General features: G+C 41.9%; 1 protein-coding gene across 1 annotated transcript in view; it reads left to right on the top strand.

Annotated features, from left to right (window-relative positions):
* The window catches only part of LOC137183312 (A disintegrin and metalloproteinase with thrombospondin motifs 20), an 85,747-nt gene that overhangs the window by 10,692 nt on the left and 47,928 nt on the right, over window positions 1–27,127 (top strand). The window contains exons 4-11 of the mRNA XM_067590285.1: window positions 5,129–5,382; window positions 7,166–7,249; window positions 8,273–8,397; window positions 8,507–8,547; window positions 8,886–8,991; window positions 12,583–12,729; window positions 15,934–16,075; window positions 16,704–16,808. Coding sequence (XP_067446386.1) covers window positions 5,129–5,382; window positions 7,166–7,249; window positions 8,273–8,397; window positions 8,507–8,547; window positions 8,886–8,991; window positions 12,583–12,729; window positions 15,934–16,075; window positions 16,704–16,808 — 1,004 coding nt within the window. The remainder of the gene's footprint in view (window positions 1–5,128; window positions 5,383–7,165; window positions 7,250–8,272; window positions 8,398–8,506; window positions 8,548–8,885; window positions 8,992–12,582; window positions 12,730–15,933; window positions 16,076–16,703; window positions 16,809–27,127) is intronic.

Below are 27,127 nucleotides of genomic sequence, written 5' to 3'. Positions count from 1 at the left end.
AACTGTGGACTTGCTTTGTTTATGTCAAGGCAAAATTATTCATTTCAGGATTTTAAATATGTTTAAAGATATGGGAGATGTAATGACTTCATCCATACTGACTGTATTGGAGAAGCATAATTTATTAATCCTTTAATTTAAAATAGTTTGTTATATTGAACTGTAGTCATAATAATTTTTTCCCTTTTGCTTATCTGGGATCATGACAACATTGCCATAAAAGTCAATTTGTCTGACTTCTTTTGGTTATGTCACTGTGTTCTCAGATCTCAGCAGTTAAACTGGTGGGTGCAATGTTATTCCTAACAACAGGAATGACGAATAGCCTTGTTAATCTGTTTATTACTGGGAAATGTCAAAAACTAGTGAAATGATTTAAATGAAACTTGATGAAAAGTGGGGCCATGAACCAAAAAGGTACTAATTAGTAGTGACTGGCATAGACCAAGAAATGTTTTAATTTTTCCATTACATCCTACAAATTTCATCCCATCCTCACCAAATTTAGTACATGAAATATTTAGATGTGCTTGTTTTTTATTATCCATACCAATAATTGGTGACATTAACTGTCTTTGACATAAACTGCCATAAGTCTTGAATGAAGTGTGTAGATGTAACCAAACTTCAGTGGCCCTTTCACCTTTCAAAACTCTGCCATCCTGTAAAATCCAGTAACATTTTGTCCTTGTACAGTAGATATTCTCCATCCTCCAATCATGGTTGCCATCAGCCAATTAAAATTATTGTCTAATATTATATGTGATTTGATGCAGATCCAGATTTAGGTGCAGATTTTTTACATTTTTTAACATTTTCTATTATTAAAACACAGATTAAGAGGTTTGTGCACCTTGGGTTAGTTTGGTTGGAGTATGCACTCTCAATGTGAGGATAGCATGGGTTAGGTTAGTATGTTTGGACGAATTTCTTAAATCTTTATGTCAGAGGACTCCCAGCTTGAATCTGAGAAAGGAAACACTCTTGGGCCCCTGCCCATCATTAGGAGTCCAGATCCATAAGTATTAAGTATTTTGTCTCCTCAGAGGAGGTCTGCTACTCCAAACACATTCTTCAACAGACCACCATGCTGTTTTTAGCATGTCTCTGAACTGAAAATAACAACTGAACTCAGAGCACTGTAAGTGTACAAAGCCCAAAGTCTTCCAATGAGGTCAAAAGTCATGCCACTTCACTTTTAAAAGCCTTCTTCAGCAGCAACAATTGGCTGTCTCAGCTTCTCTTTGTCTTAATTGTGCCTCGGCCTGCAGGAGTTTCACCTTTTTTTCTCCCTCTTGAGTTCTACTGTTAGTTTTTTTTGAGGTTTTTATATCATTCTGTAGCTTCCCAGTGGTGTCCCATACGTATTAAAAACCGAACATTCAAATTTTGGTCAAAGTACGTATGTTTTACCATCAAAATGCTAGTTTCCCAAGCCCTTCTAAATACATTTCCCATGTGACCTGATGTAGGTTTCTGTATAATTTTTATGATGATGTTGCTACATATACACCCCCTAGTCTGCTCCGCTGTTGGAACAGCCCTAGCAACCTGATCAGTATTTACCATGGGCTCAAAAGAATATGGTTGAATAATAAAGCCCCCTGGCTCTGACTGTTGGTTTGGCGATGGAGGGGGAGAGTGGTCTTCCGCCTCCAAGTTCAGATCTTCCAAGCTAACACTTTCGTCACTCTCCATGCTTACACTGTCAGCGAACAAGAAGTGGTCCGGGAGGGGCAGCGGCACTCTAACCTGCATCACTGCTTTTTGCTAATGGCTGAGTGGGCGTTTCCATTTGAACAACCCGGAAAAGAACACAGATGGCGTCACCCTTTAAACTGCAGTAACCAGAGTGTCTCATATACAACTAAGGCACCACCTATACTCAATGTAAGGTATGCTGTCTATTTAATTGGCACCTGGGGAATAGAGCGCTTCAACTCTCAGTGGGCCATTGTCAAAGAATGTTAATTAGTTCAACAATAAAATGTGTGTTCCCCATTGATGGGCTCTTGGCACTGATACTTTTGACTGAACTGAAGGAGAGTCAAAGAGCAACTCTTTGATCTAGAGTGAAATTGAATCTCAATGAGATCATTTTGGAAAGGCTGGATGTACATGGGTGTGCTCAATCAGAAAGTGCATAACCTTAAAGATTATATACAAGCATCAAAATGCTTCCATACGTTTGTTTAGGAATGAATGTAAATAAATGCTTAAGTGTAAGCATATGTACTGTATGTATTCAAACCAAACTTTTTGGTTCCATACAAATCTTGAAATATGTATGAAACTGTTATAATGTGTGTGGAATACTTGTGCGTAATTGAACACGTGATAGAGTGAATAGATAAACATAGTTTGTAGTATTGGTCGTGTTTGATTATCTTTTGGCACAACGATGAAAAGATTTTTTGCACGTTTACAAGTCAAGTAGGCGTTAGAGCATAAAAGTGTGGGTCTGTTTTAGCTATGTGCATACTGGAGCCAACCAAATTACAACATTTATAAATGCTTACACTCGTGCTGTGCAGGGCTCCTTTCATTATTCTCTATTATGAGAACTGCTGGAGATCGGTTTTATAGGCTCATGCTTGTGAAATCTTTGCTAGTGTAAAACAGAAATGGAATATATCACATTTTGATATTTGATAATGAATTTGGACAGAGATGCAGATGTGTAGGCGATGTAGCTGATTTGGTGCCCAGTGCCCAGTGGGTGATGTCATGTCTCTGTATGTCCGGTGAGTCAGGGCAGTCACCCCTGTCTTCTCATGGTGTAAGTAGCAGCTCACTACCTAGTGAGAGGGGGATTTGAACCTAAGGCGATTTGGAAAAGGTTGTGTGTGGCTAATCTGCACTGATTCAAAGGCTATTATAACAGAGACCATATTTTCACCTCCTCCTCTTCTCTTTTTTCATCTCACACTCGCTTGTTCTGAGACTTAACACAAATTTCTATAGATGTAGATACTCCTCTTTGCGTTGTTAATCCCTTTGATGTCAGACTGTCTGCAGTGATGAGTCTGTTTAAGGGATTTAGTGAAGGGTTTGGCCTCAGAGAGATTTTTTCCTGGAAAATACAAAGCTCTGTTCTGGCCCAGCTGCCCGGGCGGTGTGCAAGGGCACAGGCGGGCTTGGCGCTGACTTGGATGCTGGCGCTGGCATGGGGCTGGGCCTCACGGCGGCAAGAGCTGTGTGCCATTGTGCCAGGGAGTCACGCTCCACCTCGCGTGCCCGCTGGGGGCATCGCTTGAATAATCTCGGAGCGCTCAACAAGTTTAGTGGGTTTTTTTTTTTGCTTTTCTCTGACCTAACAGTTACACACAATCTCTCTCTGTCTGACTGTCTGGAAAGATTGAGTGTTGAGAAGACAATGGAGCACTTCACTATAATTGGGTTATCCAAAGTTGAGGAGGTTGTTTAGGATGACGGACTCCAAACTATGCTTGGCTCGTAAACAATGAAAATCATATAATGTTCACTGAATGTTATTTCATGTTTAGTTTATATTGCTTATTAAATTCTTTAATGTGTGCACGTGTCCTTAAAAGCTGCAGAAAACACTGCAGAAGGTTGATATAACTTGAGTTGGCATAAAAGAGGCATTTTGATAATAGAAATGATCTGTAACAGAAGTATTGAGACTGTACAGACTAAAAATATACATTTTTACATGAATTGAGGATGTAAAAGATTTGCTTCTATTTTTAATTTTTGTGAACACTAGAACAAAATGCTTTTGAGTAATAATAGAATCTGCAATTGTCAAAGAAATCTCAGATTGTGTCTTTACAGCTTCTGTGTCAGATTGTATGCATGCTTTGGTGGCTTGTGGCTGATCAAATCCATCTTCCCCCAGCTGAGAGATGGCAGAAACTACTGCAAGCAATCTTTCTTACTCAACATCACATGTGGTTATGCATCACTGCAGATCTGGACAACATAATGACCTGCATGCAGATACTTAGTCCTCAAGTAGGCTGTTTCAACACAAAAACCATCCAATGCTAATAAATTATCCATCTTGACTGCAACATTTCGACAGACTATGCAGAGTGTTTTCGATGTGTTCTTTATTAACTTGATTGGAGGTGCTGAAGGAGATGTTTCTCAACAAAGATCCACCAGTTAGTTTTGTGTATGGGGTGGTTTGCTGGTTAGTAACCACCATACTCTGCAACTGTCTCCTAAACAAAATCACCCTTTTATGTGGAGCTTTCCTGTGTGCTCCCTCCCTGGTTCCCCTGGTCTACCTGTGGATTTCCTAAACTCTGTTAGGCTACACTCTTAGGAAACATCTATGTGGACAGACATTATATGTACGTGTAGCTATAATGTCCGACCTTAACCTCTGTAGATTTCTCTTTTCCCTTTTCCCCAATGAAACAAGCCTCACACTTTCCTAGTCTCTCCCTATGTCTCCCTCTTTTAACTTTACTCTATCATGGTAAAGGAATCTATGGCTCATAGTCAGCTCAACACGTGCAGTTCAGCTGAGGGAATTCCAGTTGAGTATGTGCAGCATACTGTATGGCTGTCGTCCTAGTTCTTTTTTCCCCTGTCTAAAGCAGTTGTTGAAGGTGTTCACTTCTAGCCTATAAATTGGATCATTCCAATCTGGCATTAAATTTATTTGATTTGTTGCCTTTTGACAGGATTGTCCACATTTTATATAATTTTCAGATAATATACTAGCCAGGGTCACAGAGGTGGGATAATTTTAAGGAATTTTATATCCCCTTGTGGAGTACACATTGAGGCTAGTCCCTCTGTGAGTCTGTAAAATGTCGTCATAGATTTTCTCTGTTTGTATGGCTTGCACTTAAGCATAGGGAGTGCAGATTGCCTTCTCTTAGTCTCAAAGCTCACCACTGACCTTCTGTTTCTTGGTACAACTGTTTTCCTGAACACTGGAATGACACAATAATTTATGGTTTTTTGCCATAGAAGTCCAGCTTGCTTCTGTTATGTCACTGGAATTCAGCTAAGCTAAAACCCTTGGCTCTTAACTGTTGATGTACCATGCTCTCTGATGGAATGCCTATGTAACATGAAGTGTAATGTAATGTAAATATATATTCCTCTCCATATAATCACTTCTCATCACTTTCCTGTCTTAAAACAGAGGACTCCAAGAGGCCCGTCTCTTTTGAGAGCAGAGGGAATATGGGAGAAGAACTGGACACTCTCAGAGCCACAATAGACGATCAACATATTTATGACAACAACTCTACCGGCGCACACCCCAAATCCCAGCGCAGACGAAAGCGTTTCCTCTCCTACCCTCGCTACGTTGAGCTAATGGTGACAGCCGATGCCAAAATGGTGCGCCACCATGGACGCAACCTAGAGCACTACATCCTAACAATCATGTCAGTAGTAAGTAAAATAATGTTTCTAAAAATTACATTTTGTTTTAGTGTGGAAGATAAGTTTTGTGCAGTATTACTAGACGATTTGATGTGTGTTTGCAGTGGGTTATCGCTCTAGATGGATATATACAAATGTATGCACACACACCTCCGTGTGATTCTTATACATGCACGTGCATACAGTTCATTGGTGCTTATTTTAAAGGATTGATTCACCCTCAGATTTTACTTTTCAACATTTTGGTTGTAAACCCCTTGTGAGCCTCTGCTGCATCAACCAAAGTGGCCCAAATTGGTAAAATCCTGACTCAGCACCTTGACCTCTTTCTGAGTTCCATATCTGACTGGGCTGGTAATCAAGCCAAGTAACACTGTGATTGACTGTCTGTGCATACGTTATAGTAAGAATGTAAGTCTCTGCTCTGTGTCAAAGCAGGATAGGTTATCAATTGAACTGAACTGTGTGTACCTTACACTGTCTCTCACCAGTATGACAGACTTAATGTTCACAACACTCCTTAACTTATAAAGAAGTAATGATTGTCAGTGGAGTGTTATCCTTAAAGAAGGATGATAGGGTACAGTGAATGTTATAAAGTCTGTCTGTAGACCAACGGTGCAGATACACATTTTTCCCCTTTTTACCTCTTTCACAGCCTCTGCGTTACTTTAGCCATGATTTAACCAAACTAGCAGACATATTATAGAGCCATTTTAAGCAGAACAGAGAAATCCACCAAGTCTGATACATGCCATGGTGCTGATCCAATGAGATTTTTAAGTCTTTTCCATGCTGATGAAGTGCCTGTTAGGATTTTAGAAATACTGAGGTCATGAGGTTGCATTTACCTGATCGGAGACTGCAGATGGAAAGTAGCTAACTAAATCTGGTACAAAGCATCTCTTCTCTTCATACTGTATGTTTGAAATTTATGCTGTTGGTGCATGGTCCCTGTGAAATACATTTGATAAAATTTAAATTGAAATAATTCCAAAGTCTCCCAGAAGAACACCACCCACCTAAAAAATTTGGTGTACAAGTTAAACTCCTCTTTATGTCATTAAACCCCAGAGATTCCCTGAATTATTACTACTATAGCTACAATGGTAGCTACAGCCCTGTTGACATTGTTGTCATCTTTGGATCATGCACTGATCGTACAATAATATGAACTGGGGCGAGAGCACACACAGCAAGGTTCTGTGTCACAGTTGGACTAAGAGCATGCAAAGACCAACTCCCTTTGCCCACTCTGAACAGGCCTGGGCCACATTTGCCTCCCCCCAGGCTAAGACAAGCTAAATGTTTATAGTGGACTAATGAGTTCCTGTCAGGAGGCTGCTCACGGCCTCAGGAGACCGCTGGCCGACCGTGACAGGGGTGCAGGAGAAAAGCAAGAGAGGGGAAAGCTACAGGGGGAATGTTTTGCTGTCTTCACAGAGGGGCTCTGAGGTCCAGCTTTGCTGACGTTTCACATTTGTTGCTGGGTCCAGGTTTTAGTTTATTTTTTCTTTGCTAAGGTCCATGCGGGAAATGTAATTGGTTTTAATACCCTGTTGATTAAACTTACCCTGAAGGAGACATTTTTTCTTTCTTTTGCCTTCACTGAACTGTTGCTATTTTGATTAAACCTCATGGAGATTAACCAAAAAAAGCAACAGCTGTATTTTCTCAGTCCAAGTATTGAGTTAAGTACAGTATACTAGCTTTTATACCATCCCTATCTGTGCTCTGGTTCAGGTTAGTGGAGGTTTGCATTTTTTGTCTGTGTGTTTTGTCTTTGTTACAGGTAGCAGCAGTGTACAGAGACCCCAGCGTAGGAAACCTTATCAACATCGTGATTGTCAAGCTAGTCGTCATCCACAATGAACAGGTGAGTGCGTGGTCTTGAATGCTACCTGTATCCAGGTCTCCAATACGGCTGACGTCAGTGCAGGTGTCCCTAGCCTGGCCTTTTCTCTGTGAGGCCTGTTTGAAAGGACACTGCCTGCCTTGTCAGTCTCAAGTCTCAGGAGAGGTCTCGACAGAAAACAAATGATGCTATAGTGAGGCCGCTAGCCACCTGCACAGGAGATGATGCTGAAGAGTCTCACTGTAGTTTGTTTGGTCACTGTAATTGATTCTTAAATAGTTAAATTAATTTCAGGAATATGCCAAACTGAGCATCAATCACATACTGCATTATGACGATGTTTTACTCACCACCTTGGTTATAGTGTGTTGATTTCTTGGTCAACAGACCATGTGTACTAATGCAAGGATGCCTATTTAGTTCAAAGTAATGTGAGGTTGTGGCTTGCTTTGTATTTAGCATCTGTGTATGCCAGACAAGTAGTAGTGTTTGAGAAGATGGTTTGTTTCCAAATGACTAAAATAAAATAACAAGGTACCCACCGTTCAGTTTTTATTGACTACCACCATAAGATAAAGAGGGACACAATTGTGGCTTATTGCGCTACAAATTGACCCACATATCAAGGATAACTGTCTGGCAGACTGTATTGTATTTAGCCAACATTTCAAAATTACTAACTACCTCACATCAAAAATACCAAAACACCTCCACTTGAAATCTACAGCTGTTCCTAGAGGCAGTGTAAGCGGGATATTTTCTGTGTTTACTTACGGTCTAACTGAAAGACAAGTGTTTGACGTGATTTTTGTTACTAGACTGAAGTTGTTTGGAAAGCTATAGGAGGCTTCTGATCTTCGCCCCAATCCACTGTATGTCATTTTTTTCCAAAGACCACTTAGAGAATAGGAAAGTTTGACAAATGCGAAATACTCCTTTAAAATGAGACTTAATGACCTACTTTCTACCATTACTACTCTCAACATTGCTACATGTGCACACAGTTTCTCTGTCACATTTCCACTGGTGTTTCACCCATAACAGGAAGGGCCCACAGTGAGTTTCAATGCTGCCACTACTCTCCACAACTTCTGCGTCTGGCAGCAGAGTCAAAACGTCCAGGATGATAGCCATCCCTCTCACCATGACACTGCACTCCTCATCACCAGGTACATACTCACCTCCTATCCTCACTCTGAAAGTAAAACTAAGAGTTTCTCAAGCTAATTCCTCTCTACATAGAATGGTAACAGCATTGTATGTATTTTCTTTTTTCAGGGAAGACATCTGCCGTGCGAAAGATAAATGCGACACATTAGGTAAACTTTTGCCTTTCTCTTTGCAAAAATATCTCCACCCCAAGTCCTTTTCAATTAACTTTCCACTCCGTTAACCACAGCTCATAAACTGTGCAGTAATGAGTTTATGGCAAGCTGTCAGCTAATAATATTATAGTGACAGAACAGAGTGGTAGAAAGAGGAGGAGGGAGGATGGAGGGAGTCGGTGGCGGGGCTAATCTCTCTTACAGAACAGAAGTTTTGATGGTTTAATCGCCTTTAACACTCAAGCAGCATGCTTTTTTTCAAATAACTTTGTGTCTGTATGTGTTTATGTGCATCTATGTGTTTGTCTCTGTTTGTGTACGTGACCCTGCAGGACTTGCAGAGCTGGGGACAATGTGTGACCAGTACCGGAGCTGCTCCATCAGTGAAGAAAATGGAATTAGTGCCTCTTTCACCATCGCTCATGAGCTGGGCCATGTGTAAGTTGCAGCACAGAACCTGTAGCAAACCCCTCCCCCACTCCTACCTCAACACACACACACACACACACACATCCCATCTCACCCCCCATAGCCAGTCCTGACCAACAAAAGCCCTCTTATCAAGAGACGTAGGGCGCAGCAGACACAGGTGCAAAACATAATAAAGTGAAAACTTGACCTTTAATAACATGCCAGTCTATAATGCCTCACTATACAGCTCAAGAAGTTAACCCTCTGTTCTCTAAATACAGTAAATACATCCAAAGATTTCTTTAAAGTGGCACAGTGAACTTTATCAGACAGTACAAGGTTAAATATTCTGTTTAGTATTCGGGAGCTGACTTGTTCCCGGCCCTCCTTCCCATATCACCCCCCCAAAGACTGATAAAACAACCTGAAGATGTCATAGTGCCGTCATTTTAACTTAGTGAGTAAAACACTGTTATCATAACACGCTTGTCTGCCGTAGAATGTTTTCACAACAAGCAAATATTGCCACATGTGTGAAGTGGAAAAAAGGCTTGTATGTATAATCTGTATCCAAATGGCCAAGTCAAAACACATGACTGTATCTTTCACATGAATCACTGTTATTACAAACATCCATCTGGGGCAAAATTACGGTAAATCACTCATTACCGCCTCTTTCTTGAAATTCAGCTCAGTTCATTTAAATTTGGTGAAATTTTGGAAGCACTTGGATACATTTTTCTGAAGTACATAATACACTGGTTTTCATTTCACATCTTCTTTCCCATCTCAGTAAGATAGGGATGGTTTTTGAGGATGACAAAGCATCCCTCTTTTTGTGTCTGTTCTTTCTTCCTGCCCACCTCCTCTGCAGAGTAAAAATTTGAAAGTGAGTGAGGGTTTTCTTTCCGGTCTCCATGTCCGTGTGTGTAGGATAGTAAAAAGGATCTGTGTCAGAGAGAGGCCATGAGCCTTTTGGTAAGAATGAAAGATATTCTTCTTCCTCCTCATTGCCGCTCACACATTCTTCCAGAGAAGAGATTGTACCACAGCAGCCAGATGGACGAGTCTACAACCCCCCCCCCCCCCCCTTCTCTTCCCCGTACATCTCGTGTGGATCTGTTTATGCTAAAGTTCAAGCAGCTGGAGGGCCAGTTGGCTCTGCCTCTTGGTTAATCGCAGCGTTCACAGGCGTGAGTGTTTAGCACTCTGGGAAAGCCAGTGTCAGGTAGTGGGAGCCACTCAAGAGCATTGCAGATTAAAGAAAGATTTAGACTAATGGATGGGAGGCCTTTCTCAGATGACCGCAAGGACGTGTGATTGCTAATAGCCATCATGGGGATTTTCGGGAAGGCTGCGTCACTTGATAGCCGTTAAAAAGGTGACACATTTAAGGATTAATCAAGTTTGTCATTAGACGATACCAAGTCCTCAAATGTCTGAGATCACAAATAATTGGTCTATTAAAGTCTATAGCTGCAAACAGACTTTCTTTTTCAATGTCAAGGCTACACCACAAAACTTCACTGGCATTATCCTGATCACGCCTAACCTTAGCAAGCTGGCTAAGAAGATAAAATTACTCCACTGACAGTGCAGGAATCAATTTTCCAAGCTCTGTTTGTCTAGAAGTGCTGACAAAGGCTGTTTCTGCAGACTGCACTGCTGGCTGTGACTCTAATTCAAGTACAGCCGGTCTGTACAAAGTCCCAACCAAGTTGTCATTGCTCCAGTAGTACACCCTACTTATTTATGAGAATTTCAGCACAGAAATCCATTTTGTCTTGGCAGCGTGGTATTAAGGGTGTAATGCACAAAGAGCAAAGTAGTTTAATCTGTTAAGAACTCAAACTAAAAGTGAGTGGACTTTAAAATTATGACATTCTGGGTGCTAATAACTCAGTGTTGGGATTGGTACTCTCCTGCTGGAATTGACTCTTGTATTGATCTGTCCCCTGAGGTTTCTGAACAGAGAGCCACAAAACTGCCTGATTTATAACCTAATTACAATAAAAGGCTCTAATCTTGGAACTTCAAGCCAGTATTCTCATTTGTGCTGTTTAAATATGAGTCAAATAAACACACACAAATCCCTAGATCATGATAATAACAAAGTCTAGTTAGTCGCAGCAACATATCCACTTGTTAATTTTTATAAATACTTTTGTGATGTGAACTTTACTCTCACTGTCTGTATCACCCCGATGCACCTGTGCACAAGCATATAGAGAGAAAGAACAGTTGCAAATACTATTTGAGCCAGATTCAGTGTTGTCAGTATCAGCCAAAAGCTCAGTTTGTGTGTGCAGAGCTCATTACTGTGCCAGAGGCTTAATTATTCCCTGGGTGTTTGTCTTCAGGCCCTCGGCCCCTGTAGGGTGGGCCTCATGCCAGCCATGCTAGGTCTTGTTTGTATGGTGGTATGGATTGACCCTCAGCCGCAGCCCAGAGCCCAGCACTGACCCACATCCTGTTGTAAACATCTGAGACATCATACAGCTGTGTGGGTTCCTGTGTGTATATATACGTGTGCATGCATGTGTTCATGCACTGTGCATATTTATGGGTATATGCCAAAACCGCAGCACAAAACAGGACATCCGTATTGGACTGCACTATTCTGGACATGATCAAGAAAACTTGCTTTATGAGCTTGCCAACCGCAGACAAGCTGGATGAATTCATTAATTTGCAGATGCCATGCTGCGTACTTCACTTTATACATCTGTTCTTCTGTGAAGACTCTTGTCTTGTTTGGTATGACTGCTGGAACAATTAGTCAGTAAACTAATTAGAGGATCAACAGAAAATTAGTTACCAGCTATTTTGAGAATTGTTTAAGCCTTTAAGTAATTTATTAAGCAAAAATACCAACTTCCAACTTCTCAATTGTGAATATTTGTTCTCTGTTTTATATTTGTGTAAATTGAATATCTTTGGATTTTGTATTGTTGGTCAGACAATACAACAATACTATTTTATTACATAAAAAACTTGACTGATGAATCAATAATGAAAATAACCATTAGTTGCAGCTCTAATAACTACTCTGGTGAAACTATGACAATACCTGTTTACACTGGAGCAACATACACTTGTATGCTGATGTGCGTGGTATTACCTCCCCTACCTTTCCCTCAGCATTAAGCCCCTTGAGAATGTGAGATGGTGACCCTTCCCCTTTGAGGGGTGAGCTGGAGGTGATTCTCACTAGCATGTTGGCCGTGATGGTAGAGAGGACAGGTTAATAGATAGAGTAAGAGAGAGTAAAAGTAGGTAATGTACATGTTTTATTGAAGCCTTTTGGGGATTTTACAGTATAAACGTTTGGGAGATAGCACAAATAGGAAGGTGTATGCATTTGGGAATGGAAATGAGAAACAGACAACTGTAGAGAAAGGCGAAAGTGGGTGGCATTACTCACACATCTGTCTGTTGCTGTGTGTGGCGGCCAACAGGGATGGTGCAGATTGATCCCCTGTTAAAAATGACTGAATGTAAATCTTGTGTCACTTATCCTCCTAAGCCATTAAGCAACTGATAATCACTTTGTGTGTGTTCCCTTATATCCCTTTTTCTTCTTCTCTAACTCCCTTTCTTTTTCCCTCTCTCCACCAGGTTCAATATGCCTCATGATGACAACCCCAAATGTCGGGAGGCAGGCATGAAGCACCAGTATCATGTCATGGCTCCTACCCTCAACTATGATACCAATCCCTGGTCGTGGTCCAAGTGCAGCCGCAAGTACATCACAGAGTTTCTAGAGTAGGTACACCAGCTGTCTTTTTTGATAGTAGGGATGTAGGGATAGTAGGGGATGAAGGGAGTAGGGATGATGCCCTTTTCCCATGGAGGAGAAAGTAATGCTTCTCTATTTCCTTTCCAAACTGATATTATCACATCCACATTTTAAATGTGCTTTAACTTTTAGTTGTTGTGACGTGGCCAGCTAAATAAACAGCTTCCACGTCTCTTGCAGTGCTTTGTAGACAGGTCATTGCAATGTAAACTGTGTGGAGTTGTTATTGCCTGGTGTTGAAAGAGTATTTCCTGTTTGAATCCGGGGGTCTTCCTCGGCTGACCTGAGCGATGGATCTTCTGCAGCCCCTCCACGGTCTCTCCACTCAGTCAGAGCCCTGCTCTCAAGATCCTTGGCAAACAGTAATCTAGTCACTATTCCACTTTCCACACCAAAACCTGTAGCACAGGGCAACGGTTCATTCAGCAACTCCTAACGCGCACCATGGTCACCGATCTTGGTGAAGGACTTCCCTTCAAGATGGGAAATGTCAGTTATAATTGGATCTTCCCTGGACGTGACCCTTTAATCTTTGCCTCCTTTCCTCTGTTAATTGTGGAGGCCTAAACAAAGGACAGCCTTGTTGACCAGATGCATCTCGAGAACGCAGTATTAGCCGATTCCTCATATGCAGTTTTAAGGTTGTGTGTCCCGTAGTTTCCAGCCAGTGCTGACCTCAACACTGAGTGGTCGGAACATTCAGATGAGATGAGGAGAACCTTTATGAATCTCCTCATTATTTGGACTGATCCTTGTCAGCTGTGTTGGGTTTCTGTGCGTGACTGGTTGCCACACAAAAACCAGTATGAGTATGATATGCATGTCAAATGCATTTAAACATTTAACACATAAACTTAACATTTGTTAAACATATGGGATATATAACAAACACTACAAGTATGGAGAGAGTAAAGCAGCACTTCAGGTTTAGTGTGGGAGCCACAGTGGTGGGAAAGGTCCTTGAGGGGTGTAGTCCAAGTGCTTTTGAAGTCCGTCTCCAGCCAACAATGAGGAGCATTGATTCCTGCGAGCACTTCTACACTGGCACTCCTGCCCAGTGGGCTGACCTGGTCAAGTACGTCAGTGTTTTGACTGCCCATTCTCCCTGAAGAGCAAATTCAATCTGCACCACTCTCCTACCAGTTTAAAAAACGAAAGGCCGCGCCACCTCTCCAACATCCCTTTTCAAAAGGCAAAGGATTCCCCTCCTTCTCCCCCTTATCTCACTGTTGCTGTAATAATGTGCACTGAACTCCCCCACCTGAGAGCTGATGAAAAGCGTCCTGCTGTTGTGCAGTGTTATTATGTGTCAACCGCTATATAAAGAAACCATTCATTCCATCCCTGGCACTGTGCCGCTTGATTTAAGCCACAAAATCCAAATATAAAAGTAAAATGCAAATCTTTGACTGTTGCCACCCACTAATTGTTGTGTTCGCTGGGTGTTGAAACCACATAATCATTAGCAGTGGGCGAGCCCTATCATTTTCTATTAAACACTTCAAAAATTATGCTTACCACACTAACAGCAGCTACCTTTAAAAAAACCCATGTTGAATCCTTTTTTTAATCTGTTTTTCTTTTCTTGAACAAATCAAGATGGCTCTTTATATGTGGCTCCAAATTCAACTAAACCTCTGTCCTAATTTTGTTTTATATCCCCATGTACAATAAGTGGTACATGCTGTCAGAGACAAACCTCTGAGCATTGCTACAGTTTACTTGGCGCTATTTGATCCAACACTGTGCAGTGATGCTCTGTGTCATTCAATCCTCTGCTAAAACCATCAATGTGACATATGAGTACCTTCTTGTGCTATCTGCTGAGGGATACCCAGTATGGTGTACATGGAAACTATTATTGTTTAGTCTCTTATGACATGCACACAACAGCCAAATATAAGTCATCTTATAAATAAACTCACTTTCATGTTTTCCAATGGCTGCCAGCTGTGGAATCTCTTCTGGTGCCAGAGAGAAATTGCCTCGCCGTCTCGAATTCACACAGCCGATACTCTTTAAAAAAGTTTCATTTAAAAAGTGACCACATTGACCCCTTCTCCCTCTGTCTGTCTGTCTGTCTTGGTCTTAATAATCATTCCATTAGGTTCCAGGACTCTGACTAGACAGATGACCAACTGCTGAAAGACACTGTAATATGGGACTGTCTGTATGATTCCTTGACAGGCACTGCTGGTTTATTCCTCTTACGTACTGTAGTCATTCCCCTACAAGCCGACACTGTTCACTGCAGTTTTTTACATTATGGGTGGAAATGAAAGGGGACAGAAACAAAGTGACGGTAATCCTGTGTAATTATTGGCCTGTCACATCAGCTGGTGCTTTGTGGAGCAGGTGTTTTAGCAGCTCAATCCAGGATGAAATTTGTCAGAGCGGTGCAGACATGTTGTGTAATTACACTTCTATACATGTCTCATGAGCCAGTTTCCTTTTTCAAAAGTAAACAACAAAAGAAGAGATCCTTTGAGCCTCAAGTCACTCTGCTAACATGTTTGACTAGGACCTTTTCACAACCGTGAAGGCTGATGATTTTATATGCAGGCTGCTGGTGCATACATTCAGTCCAGCTGTGTTTGTGGTCTCTTACTGTGTTGAGGTGTAGGGTGTGGCTGATATACATCACAATCTTTCATTATACTGCAATGCAAGGGACTTATGTAACTTTATCAAGGTGCTTTATGATTCCAAATTCCCTTGTTTGCTTCCAGCACAGAGAAATACACCTCGGATAAAAATGTGGTCAGCGCGCAGATCCTTTTCAGTCTGTATCAAAATGCTGTTTTATTCAGTCTGTGGCGCCTGACTCCAGTTTCATAGTGACAGCATTTACTAACAGGCTATTGAGGGGAAGTGGTATCAGTCTCTCTGTTAGGTAACTTTACAGACCACCCACAGGGGAAAACACATCTGAGAATGGTCACAGACAATGACACAGAGATGTTTATTTTGCTCTTATGAAAGAGATGTTACATGTTGAGTCTTTGTGGGGTCAGAAAATACTGGATTATCTTGAAAGTTTTCATACCAAGAAAGTTTGCCTTGTGCATGTGTGTGTGTGTGGACATGTGCATTTGTCTGTTTGTGCACACTTGTATGGTTTTATAATTTCCTTTTCATTTACTGTACACCAACTACTCTCTTTGACATAGCACCGGCTACGGAGAGTGCCTTCTTGATGAGCCTATAGGCAGGACGTATGAGCTGCCTACCCTACTCCCTGGTCAAATCTACAATGCCAATAGACAATGTGAACTGATGTTTGGACCTGGTTCCCAAATTTGCCCTTACATGGTAAGTTGGCTTGCATGCAAAGCAAGCAAAACCACACTGAAAAGTAAAAAATAATTAGGTCTTCAGGTGGAAGTAGATCTGAGATGATTGTTTTCTACCTAGAGGTACAGGAAACCTTTTTTACATATGTACCCTCAAAATCTGAGCAGATCAGTTATCCATACAATATAAGCCAACAGATGTGAAACTGTATTCATTTTTTTGTGTGTACTTTTTATGGCACTTTATTGTAATGTACAACGGAATCAATTCAACTGTTCTTCCCATACGTAATGTATAACATGCCTTTCAAGGATACAAAGGGACAGATTAACTAAGCCTATTGTTGAATGCATAGCGGCTAATTAGAACATGATGCTGGCACATTTAAATTGCATCTCACAGATGTCTGGAAAGCAATGAACCAAAAAAGAGAATGTCAGTTCCCAGCTACTAAGACTGAGATCTGAGAACTGCAATCACATACTCCTCCTCCCACAAGAATGAAGGGAAATATAGGAGGGAAACAGCAGTCACAGGTGAACTGTGTTGGAAACCTGTAGAATGTGCACTCATTATGGACAAACTATTTTTTTTTTTATTCTGCCACAATGATTAATTGCTAGTGCTCACTTTTTTTTTTACGCAGAAACAATGCAAACGGCTGTGGTGTACAAGTGCAGAGGGGGACCATAAAGGATGTCGCACGCAACACATGCCACTGGCTGATGGGACCGACTGTGGTCATGGAATGGTAAGTTTGAAAATGTATGCAATGGTCTTATCAACGTGTTGATCTGTGTTGCTCGATGAAACTTTCTTTCAGATGTTTCACTTGGTAGAGGGATGCTTATTGTGTGGAAGTTGATGTTCAAGGCTGATGTAGTTCCCAGTTGATACTATAATGATAATGAGGTGACATTTTTATGAATTTTTTTAATTCACTTTGATTGCATAGTGAAAAGTGCCACACAAACAAAGTGTGTCCTAACTGTATACTGTACAATGGAATTCCTAAACTCTGAGCTATATGGTGAAGTGTCTTCTTTACTTCTTGCATGTTGGGATGTAATGCATCTGTATCTCACATATTAAACATCTTATCCTCTTTCCATGGGGTAATGTGCCATTGAGTTGTTGCATTAAATTATCCTGATGCAAAAAAAAGCCCACACCTCTGGTATCTGAAGCGGGGTAAGAACAATACGATCATTTACAGTTACCATGAAACCAGTTTGGGCTAGCTTTAACCCAAATGTGGGTTAGATTTAAATATTTGTTTTGAATTGCCATGTTGCAACACTGAATGTATTTCCTCTGTTTACTAGTCAGCAGTGTTGTTAAAGCTGGTCTCATTGCACCTTAGACAAAATACATTACTGATACAAGCCAAACCTCCCATGCAGTGCCACTTTGAATTCTGATTTCCTTCTAGTTCACTTTCTCCACCAAGAAAAAGGAATAATTTATCATGCATTACTCTCCTGCCTGCTTTCTGGTTGTAGAAGCCCATGTAAATGTGGTCAGGTGATGGCCCTAGTTAGAAACTTGAAGCTTTACCCTCAGTGTTGTTACGGGGCCCCAACCCCCATTAGCCTTCATGTTCTCCTCGCTCTGGGATGCTATGCTAATTAGGGCTGAGACGGCGGGTCAGTCACTGAGGATACATGGAAAGAAGGGCTGCAGGGGAGGGGGGCAGAGAGAGACAGAGAGAAATAGGAAAGAAAAGAGAGACAGAGGGGGTGAAAAAGAAGGAGAGAGAGTCTTGAGAGGGAAAGGTGAAGACGTGGGTCCTTTGAAAGAGGATGCCGCCCGCCGTTCACAGTTGAGTCACCTTGTTGTGAACCCATGACCCTAAAACCTCTTTAAAAGGCGGGTGAGTGGGTCAGTGGTCAGGCCGTAACAGAGCCCAGGCTGAGGCCAGCCAGCGCTCTCACAAAAGATCTCACATCAGTGATTCTGCAGAGCAGGAGGCGGGAGGAGAAGAGGGAGGAGGAGAGCTAGGAGGAGGTACAGGGGGATGAGGATATGGTGGGCTGGTGTTTAGCATTCGGAACATGCATGAGAGAGAGAAGGAGGGTTCTCTTCTTTCCTTAACCTTCTGCCCTCCAGGAGTCTTTTGCAGTGTGGGCCCATGTAAGTCTTATATCCCTTATATCCTTTCATCTGGCTCCATCTCCCACCTCACCATGTTAGGTCCTGGATAAGGGCTGTCTAGCGAGAAGAGGTTAACAGGGTATAGCTAACATCTTAATCCAACTACAACAACCCCGACTAAACAGTAATGGTCCTGGGATCGCAGCTCCCATACTGGTGTCAGCCTTTATGTGGGAGTAACACTTCAGGATACATGGTGTTAGTTTAATTAAACCAAGTGGTTTGCTTTAATAAACTACACGCCCTTAAACCAACTTGAGCTGACTTAGCTAGATTACAATGGATGTTTGGGCTTGAAACCCCGTAAACATTGATTTGGTGATTTGCAGATCAATAACACTAGGACATCTGGGTTCAAACCAGGTTCAATTAGTTTGAAAAGTGAACATTTTTTGGATGTGTAAGTTAAAGGAAAACCATTGTTTCAACTGCATTACAGTGTGTAGGGGGAGGACCTGATTCACACTGACGGATAGTAATTTAAATGCTGTTTATGTGTAACCTAAAAGTCTAAAAAAAATTACTTTTCAACCACATTTAGCCCCATTTTAAAGGACCAGTGTGTAGGTGTTAGTGGTGTCTAGCGGTGAGGTTGCAGATTGCAACAACTGATAACCCTTCCCCTCATCCTCCCCTTCCAAGCATGTAGGAGAACCTACAGTGGCTGCAAAACTCACAAAAAAACACGAAAATCTCCTCTCTAGAGCCATTGTTTTGTTTGTCCATTCTGGGCTACTGTAGAAACATGGTGGTGCAATATGGTGGGCTCCATGTAATGGGACCCGCTCCCTATGTAGATATGAAGGGCTCATTCTAAGGTAACGAAAACACAATAATACTTATTTTCAGGTGATTATACACTAATTAAAACATACTTATGATATTATATTGCATTTCTGCTGAGTCCGTTCTGCTAGATGCCTTCAAAGTCTACACACTGGACTTTTAACCTACCCACCTAGACATCTTTTGATCCCAAGATCACATAATTAATCACTCCCTCCGCATTTTCTAAACAAGAGTCTGCTAACAAATGTGGTGGCTGTTGAACTAAATGCCAGCATAACCATGCAAATGCATTCACAGTGACAATGCTAACATGCTGATGTTTAGCAGGTATAATGTTTACCATCTTAGTTATGTGTGTTAGCATGCTAATATTTTCTAAATAGCACTAAATTCAAAGTGAAGCTGAGGATGATGACAATTCCATTAGTTTTGCAGGTATTTGGACATAAACTAAAGTACTGGACAAATAACAATTGATTGGTAATGGCACTAGATGAAAGGTCAGTGGACTGCCAAAGTGATTACAATTCATCCTGATGGGGATATTAATGTCTGGGCTAAATTTCATGGCCATCCACCTTATAAATGTTGAGACATTTCACTCAAAATCACAAATGTCAACCTGATGGTGGCATTAGAAGAAAAGTCGAAGAATAACCAAAGTCAGTAGCATTCATTCTCTGGGGACCATGAATGTCTGTACAAAATGTTATGGTAAATTGTCCAATAGTTAATGAGATATTTCAGAATTTGACTGGTCAACAGGTCAGTTGACATAGAGCCCCACTGTTATTGTGGATAAAGTCATATCTGATCTTTAAATGGTGGATGTTTACTGTATTTTTTTGTTCATTACTTTGTGTGTGTGTGAGTGGTGGCACCACCTTTGTTTGCAGTGCCGAGGGCCCAGTCTCATCTTCATGCAGGGGGCTGTTTGAAGTAGCATGAGTTGAAAGCGAGGGGGTCCCTGCACCAACACTCACCTGCCCATACAAGAGTGCTTTTATGTGGTATTTCTGTGTGGTGTGTTTGTGTGCGCGAGTATGTTTGTGTTCATCCGTATGCTAGCCTCAAAAGTCTGATAATCCGCAAAAGCAGATAATTCTTCTTGATGATCTTGTATCTTTTTGTATTAGTCTTTCTTCGTATCTCTTGGTGTCTCTCTTTCATCCTATAGCTACTTGTCCTACTTGTCCTACTCATTTTTCCTTCTGCCCTGTATCTTTCTTCTTCTCTTTTCCGAGATATGCTCAGTGTACTTAAAATATTATACCTTCTCATCTGTTATCCTGCCCCCTCTTTATAACCATTTCTATCCTTTCTCTTTCTTCCTACAACTAGTCATGAGGTTCAGGTCTAAGGTTTACAGGGTCTTGGGTCGGGCTTTTGGCTCAGAGGTGTCTACAGGGCATTGAAGGGGAGTGTGTGGAGGTGGGGTGGGGGGTTGTCAGATCTGGAGGATTACAGCTATGGCCTCTATGGGGGAAAACTAGCAGCATGTATTGTCTTAGCAACCACAGCTCCCCTTTAAAGATCCCTTTCTTAGCCTATCATTAGACCAAAGCCTACCGTGTCATTCCAAATTATTACATGGGAAATGTCATCTCTCGTAAAAAAAGACATTTTCTCAAAGGCTAGCTGTCACCTCTTGTGTGGGGAGATTTTTTTGTTCTGTCGGGTTACGAAACAAAGTTGTGAGCGCATCGGGTAATTGAGGTCAGTGCCCAAAAAGTGGGAGAGAGGCACGTCCCCAAAATGAAGAGTGAAAAAAAGTTTGTTTGTATACAGCTTAGTTGAAATAGGGCAACGGGCACTGTAGGGTTCATGGGTAGTTTTCTCCCCCTCTGTTCCCCTTCTTTTCTGACTCTCTGCTTCTCCTCCCTCCCTCGCTCCCTCTCTGTTGCTCAACAGGCCCTCTCACAGGGCGCCGGAGTGAGTAATGCGGTCACATGACCCCTTGGCGGCGCGTCTGTCATCTGGCTCAGTGGGCCGTGCACTAACGAGGGCATCCCATCACTTGTTGTCTATAAATACCGCCACCACCCTCCCACCCTCCCTCCATCCTCTCTTCTCCTTCTCTTTCTCTCTCCCCCCTTTTCGGTCCCTCTCACTCTTCAAAAGGATCCTGCCTGTGTGCCTGTGTGTGTGCGTTTTGATTTTTTGTGCAAGTACATGCATGGTTTCACTTGTGTGTGTTGCGTTTATATGCTTGCAGAATTATCTACATTTAATATAAGTGTGAGCACACGGTCTGCACACACGTCTGCATGAGTGTGTGTAGATTAGGGGCCAGCCAGCATGGTCAATAAGGGCCTGTCAAGCCAAAGCTGGGGAACGCTTGGCCCTGTATCCACATCCCCGCCCTTTGAAGGTCCTTGTGCTGCTTCTCACCACGTTGTCGCTCAGTGGGTGGCAGAGGAAGAAAGTGGCAACTGAGCTTAAATAAACTGTGATGTTTTGTTGTCAAAGTTCTCATTGTTCTCAGTTTTGTGCAGTTCATTGAATAGCTTAAGTGTGGTCTTGACTGAAAGCACCCTTGAAAGATGTTTTTTGCAATTTGTTGCAAAATGAAATACAAAACATTCAAGTGTTTTTGATTTCATTCATTATCATGACTCCTCACTAAGCTTTTCTTTAGGTGTGTAAAAAGCAAAAAGCTTTCCCAGATACTCTTAACAGGGGCTTAATTGAGTGGTTAGTGTAAGTGAATAAACGGGAAGTTGTTTTTGATTTCCAGAACATTCCTCGGGAAAAGAATGACAACCTGCTTTGGTTTCAGCCAATTAGAGTGAGATAGTGAGGTCTTGAAAAGTGAAGCCAGGGCAGAATGGAGTCTGTTGGCGGAGGCGGTGAGTGTTGGCTGGAGCCTCCTGGCAGCCTGACAGACTTGTCGTACGATGCTGGGACGGGGTGTGTGTTTGTGTGTATGTGTGTGTTTGTGTGTCTGTGCGTGTGCCTGTACTGTAACTTGGGATTGTGAGACTGGTATCAGTGTCACTCTCAGCTAATCTCTGGATATTTGCAGGATGTTGCCACTTTGATTTGCCATCATCACAGACATATCTGTGGATTTGGGCTAACAAGAGGATTGTTGTTTTAGCATTCACGTACTTTGCTGATGGAATTACTGTGTCCGGTAGCCAGTGAGTGGAGCTTTCATTACTGGCTCTCTAGATTGTTGGAGAGGGGCAGATGATGTATTTGGTTAGGTGTTGAATTATGACAAAAATGTATGTCCTAACACTCAGTTATCAAAATCAAATTATTGTTTAAAAAGTGTATTCATTGTAAAGAGGCAGATGATGTAAATAAATACAAAATGACAGAAACTTTTCGGGAACCTGGAAACACAACATCCAACATATATAGTGATGACACAAATGACAAATGTAAGCCTGTATGTTTAAGCCCAAAATTTCCACCAACTTTTGAGAAATATTGCTGTGTCTTTAGCTTGCCATATGTTCAAATTTCTTCTCCGGCTAGTTGCTAACTTTAGTTTGTCTCCCGCTTATGTAGCATACAGTAAGTTCACCAGAGCTTATTGGTGAAAACAGCTACCAGCTGCTGCTGAAAACCAGTTTGATGAGAGCAGAATTTGCTGGCAAGCTGCTATTATCTAAATATTTCTATTATAAATGGATAATTTGATCACATGACTACCACAGAGAATTATTACCTGACTCTACAGTTAGCCTCAGCTCTGCGGAGTGTTTTAGCCTCTTTTACTTAACTCGTTTGGGTTTTACAGCCAAAAACGTGTCTGTTTTGGTTCACTCTCACCACTTCCATGAGCATTTTTGTTCAGCTAAATAGTCAGATATTTCCTTCAGGAGTTGGTGACAACAAAAACAGAGCTAAAGGGAGAGTGAATATTAGACTTACATTCATCACAGGGATAGAAATATCTCCAAATGAATGCTAATGTTGCTTTGTGTTTACTCAATTTGTAAATATGCAACTGTTTGCTAACACATATCAACTTTATATGGTGACACTAGTTTATCAATGTTATGTTTCCAAAATCAAAAATCTTCAGCGTACAAAGAAAATTATCTGTAGGTTTATCTCTTCGAGGGACCCCTTTGACATTACACATAATCATTTCATCCATTGATAATAATAAAAATATTGAATAGCACATCTATCTGCAGAGTTGTACAGAGATGATGATAAGTGAGAAAGACGTGGTAAAAGTGTCTCTGAAGCTCAGGTGAATGGAACAGCTGATGGGGCCAAACTAGTCATTGACTCTAATGACAACCTTTACATTTCTTGGAAAGATGTAGGGGGAGGAGAGAGCACAGAGGGTGGAAAAAAAAGATAGGAAACAAAGTAAGGAGATTCAGTGAGTAAGGAGAGGTTGGTTGGGGTCATGGTTGCATCATGTTGTCTCTTTTGCTCACCTTCCTCTCCCTCCCATCATTTCTCTTCCTCCTGTCTTAACACCCTTTTAACACAGGAGAAAGAGGAAATATGGAGCTAACAGGGGAAAAAAATGCATGTCCTAGCTGAAAAATGAGTCAGTGTAAATCCAGTCTATAATAACAGCTGTCATTTGACTTATTTCCTTTCTTCTGCTTTCCCAAAGAGATCTTGACAGAGAATTCTTTACTTCTGTATGGCTTCATGGGCCCTTTATTGTGTCTCACCTCCAGGTCAAATTATTTGACATGTGATAGTGACTGATGCCTTATTGAAAATCAACAGTGGTGGTCCATCTTGTGCCATTTTGGCTCCAGATGTTTTCAGATTTTTTAGGATTGAAGTCTGTTTTAATTGTGTATTGTAGAAAAGACAGGGGTTTCGCTGCAGGGCGTTAGAGACAAAGACACAAACCCCCAACAGGCTAAGGCCAAAGTGAACTCCGAACCCAGAGCCATGAGAAAGACACCACAACATGAAAGGTGATGCCTTTTGGAAATGGCTGTGTTAAAATGAAAGAGCGGAGGGCTTTTTAAATCAGTCCTCTGCCTTCTCATTCCTGCAGTGATGTATGGCTTGGGTTCAGAAATGAGGTGCTCTCTGCAACAGTTTCCTGGCAATTACAGGGCGCTAACTTCCAAACCAGCCAGCTGAAGAGCTCAGAGCAGATGCTGCTGTCCTTAGATACTGTTCCCACTGGCGGGGTTAGCATGCTGGTAACTATTCTCTTGGCTGTATGGCTGAGTTGGTTCAACTTTATTTAGCAGGGTGTGTTTGTTGGTGTGTCATTGCAGAGCAAAGAGGTGAAAGTACTGTGTATGTTTGCCTGCGTGCATTATATCTATGTACAGTATGTGGAAAATGCATGCATGTGATATATGTGTATGCACATATGCGCATGTCTTGGTATGAGTTGGTGAGTCAGCGTGTGTCTTTGTAAAATTCCTAATTTGAAACACATGCTAGTCACAGCTGGACAAGTTTCTCTCACAAGACCTTCAAATGTCTCAACACATTCCCAATTGAGGGCAAATTTTGACAATCTTTCTAGGAAAGGGTCCTTAATGCTTGTTTGAGATTTGCCAAGACTGCCTTTCACCTCAGCGTTTTCCAAGGGTGTGTTTGTGCACTTCGGAAAGAGAGGCTAATTGGAATTGAGCGTGGCACCCAGATGCCTTCAGACTCTGAGCAATCACTCTCACACTTAACACACATTCACACATGTGCACACACCCCCCCAAACACACAAACACACACACACACACACAAACACACACACACAGTCATGTGCATGCTCACATTGCAAACACACACACACACACACACACACACACATACATCACACAGATGTTTTTTTCCTTCCACTCCTCTCGTTCCTTCTTTCTTCTTTTCACCCACATCACCTTTTCAAGCCAAACAAAACGGTTGTAAACACAGGGTGCCAGCGGGGGGAGTGGAATGCCTCAGAGGCTTACACAGGCTTTGGTCCTCTCTGACAGACAGTCCGCCTTGTGTTTGACAGTTCCTTGGGTCCCGCCGCCGGGTTGCACTGTGGTGGTCCCAGCGTGGCCCTTGCAATTTCCCATAGGGGGATAAGGGGGATGGGTGGCTATGGAAAGGAGGTATAGAAGGGATGCTCAGGTTGGGGTTGACAGTCCCTAAGCTGAGGTGGAGGAAGGGGATGTGAGAGCTGTAAAGAGAGGGAAACTCTTTGTTGTGACACTGGAAAACTCTGGATTTACTTCTCAAAATGTGTATCTTCAACAATTCCATGAACTCCAGTTCTTCAGCTCAGTTTCTTCTTGAGGAGATTGCTTAATCTGTAAGGACCAGCACCTGTTTGTCTTTTCATGGTGTGAAAACCATTTTCACTTGTGGATGTTTTATCGCATTCCCTTTTGTGCTTTTCATTTGAATTGTTCTCTGAATCCATTGTTAGTGCTCCAACAAAATTATCAATGGCTTCAGTTTGCATTTACAGTGGACTCAGAAGAAAGGCCCAGGCTATTACTCAGACCATGTATGGATTATAGAAATGTTTGTGCAGTCCATACCCTACGGCTGTTAACACCTGTCTGTCATTGTGCACCTACTTTACACTCCATCATTAGGCCCACAAGTGTGTAAAACACACATGCAAACTAAGCCTGGATAGTAGAGCCAGCAGTTCCAGATTCTGTATATGGTTACATGTGTTTCTGTGTATGTGTGTATGACTTTGCAGTTTTGCAGGTGTTCACTGAAGGTAATGACTGCAAGTTTTGAATTTATGTTGCCTGATTAGCTGTTGTCCAGGAGACAACTTTGATTGATATCCTCCCTGGTTTATTAGTGTAATTATGAAAATTCACTGAAGCAAATCTCACATGGTTCTGAACAGACGGTCTCAGTTTTTATCTGAAATCAGGGATTGAATGTCTTGTAGTGGAATGGGCGTGCAGCCAGTTGAAATGATAATGGTTGCATTTCTCATCTGGAAGGAGCTGGCAATGAAAGTAACAACTTGCACTAGCAGAGCAAACTCTGAAACACAGTGCAAATGAATACACTGCGGTGTCCACAAAGAACATCCTCTTGTTCAGATTACAGGTCTAAAGCGGTGTACCTACAGCTTTAAAACATAGGTGAACAGGACACGTAGCTGAACAGGAGAAGAGAGCTGCTGAAGTCAAGCCAGTAATGAACTTTGTTCCTCTTGTTATCACAACTCTAGAGTTTCCTTATCACGGTGCCACTGCTCCCCATGCCTGTGTGCCCGGACGGCGGGCTACGTACATAGACAGACGCCGTCTTGTCCTGCATTCTTTCAGTGAACAGGACCCTCCGATATCTAACACAGTGAGAGGGGGATTTAGTTACACACAAAGGGAAATGGGCCTGCCGTGCTTTGCTTATGAAAGCAGTGTTAGCACTTCTTGGCAAAGGTTGGTTAGTGGGTACGCACTGTTTCATAGCAGGCGCCTTATTTTCTGTCACATTGGGTCTACTGTATTAAAGATTTTTATTATGTAATTTTGTATTTACAATCCAAGTTACTCCACTGTCTATGGCATAGCTAATCGTTTTTGTTTTCATATGTTTTCTTGTTGTAACCAAACTGATTTCACGTTGAAGGTCTAACAACATTTTCTATAGATGAGTCACATCAGGCTTACGATACTGTGCAAAGAAAGAGGCTGTGTCCTATGTATCTCGTTGTTTGCATCAAATTGTCTCTACAACTCACCATAGATTTCCGTATTGTTTATGAAAAGCGTTTTTCTCATCATCACATGAATGATATGGAGTCCCAGCCTTCAGTCCGTGACTGAAAGTTGGGACATGTGAGAAGAGCCGAACAGGAACCGGAGTCAGACTGGCCATCAGGAGCACCGGGAGGTGGGCTGGTCGCTATGTGGGCCGCTTGAGCACTATGTGGGCCGCTTTAGCAGCCCGTTATACAAAAACAAGAGCAAGAGAGATGCATCGTTGGCCCAGTAGCAGCTGCAGCACCCCTATCTATCACTCCCTCACTCCTCCATCTCTCTTTGGACAGCTGGAGGAGTTGGATGCATTCCCCAAGGCTAATCACTGAATTAGGATTTCTTTTAAAATATAGCTTGATGTGTAAACAGAGGATTATGAAGGCAAAGAGGAACACCACTCCCAGCTGAGCATGCACTAAATCTGCACCAGAGCTGTGTTTGTCTTCAGGAATGATGA

Source organism: Thunnus thynnus, chromosome 5, assembly GCF_963924715.1.
Source record: "Thunnus thynnus chromosome 5, fThuThy2.1, whole genome shotgun sequence".
NCBI classification, from domain to species: domain Eukaryota; kingdom Metazoa; phylum Chordata; class Actinopteri; order Scombriformes; family Scombridae; genus Thunnus; species Thunnus thynnus.
The sequence above is the reverse complement of the archived record's forward strand: the minus strand, read 5'-3'. Positions and strand labels throughout refer to the sequence as shown.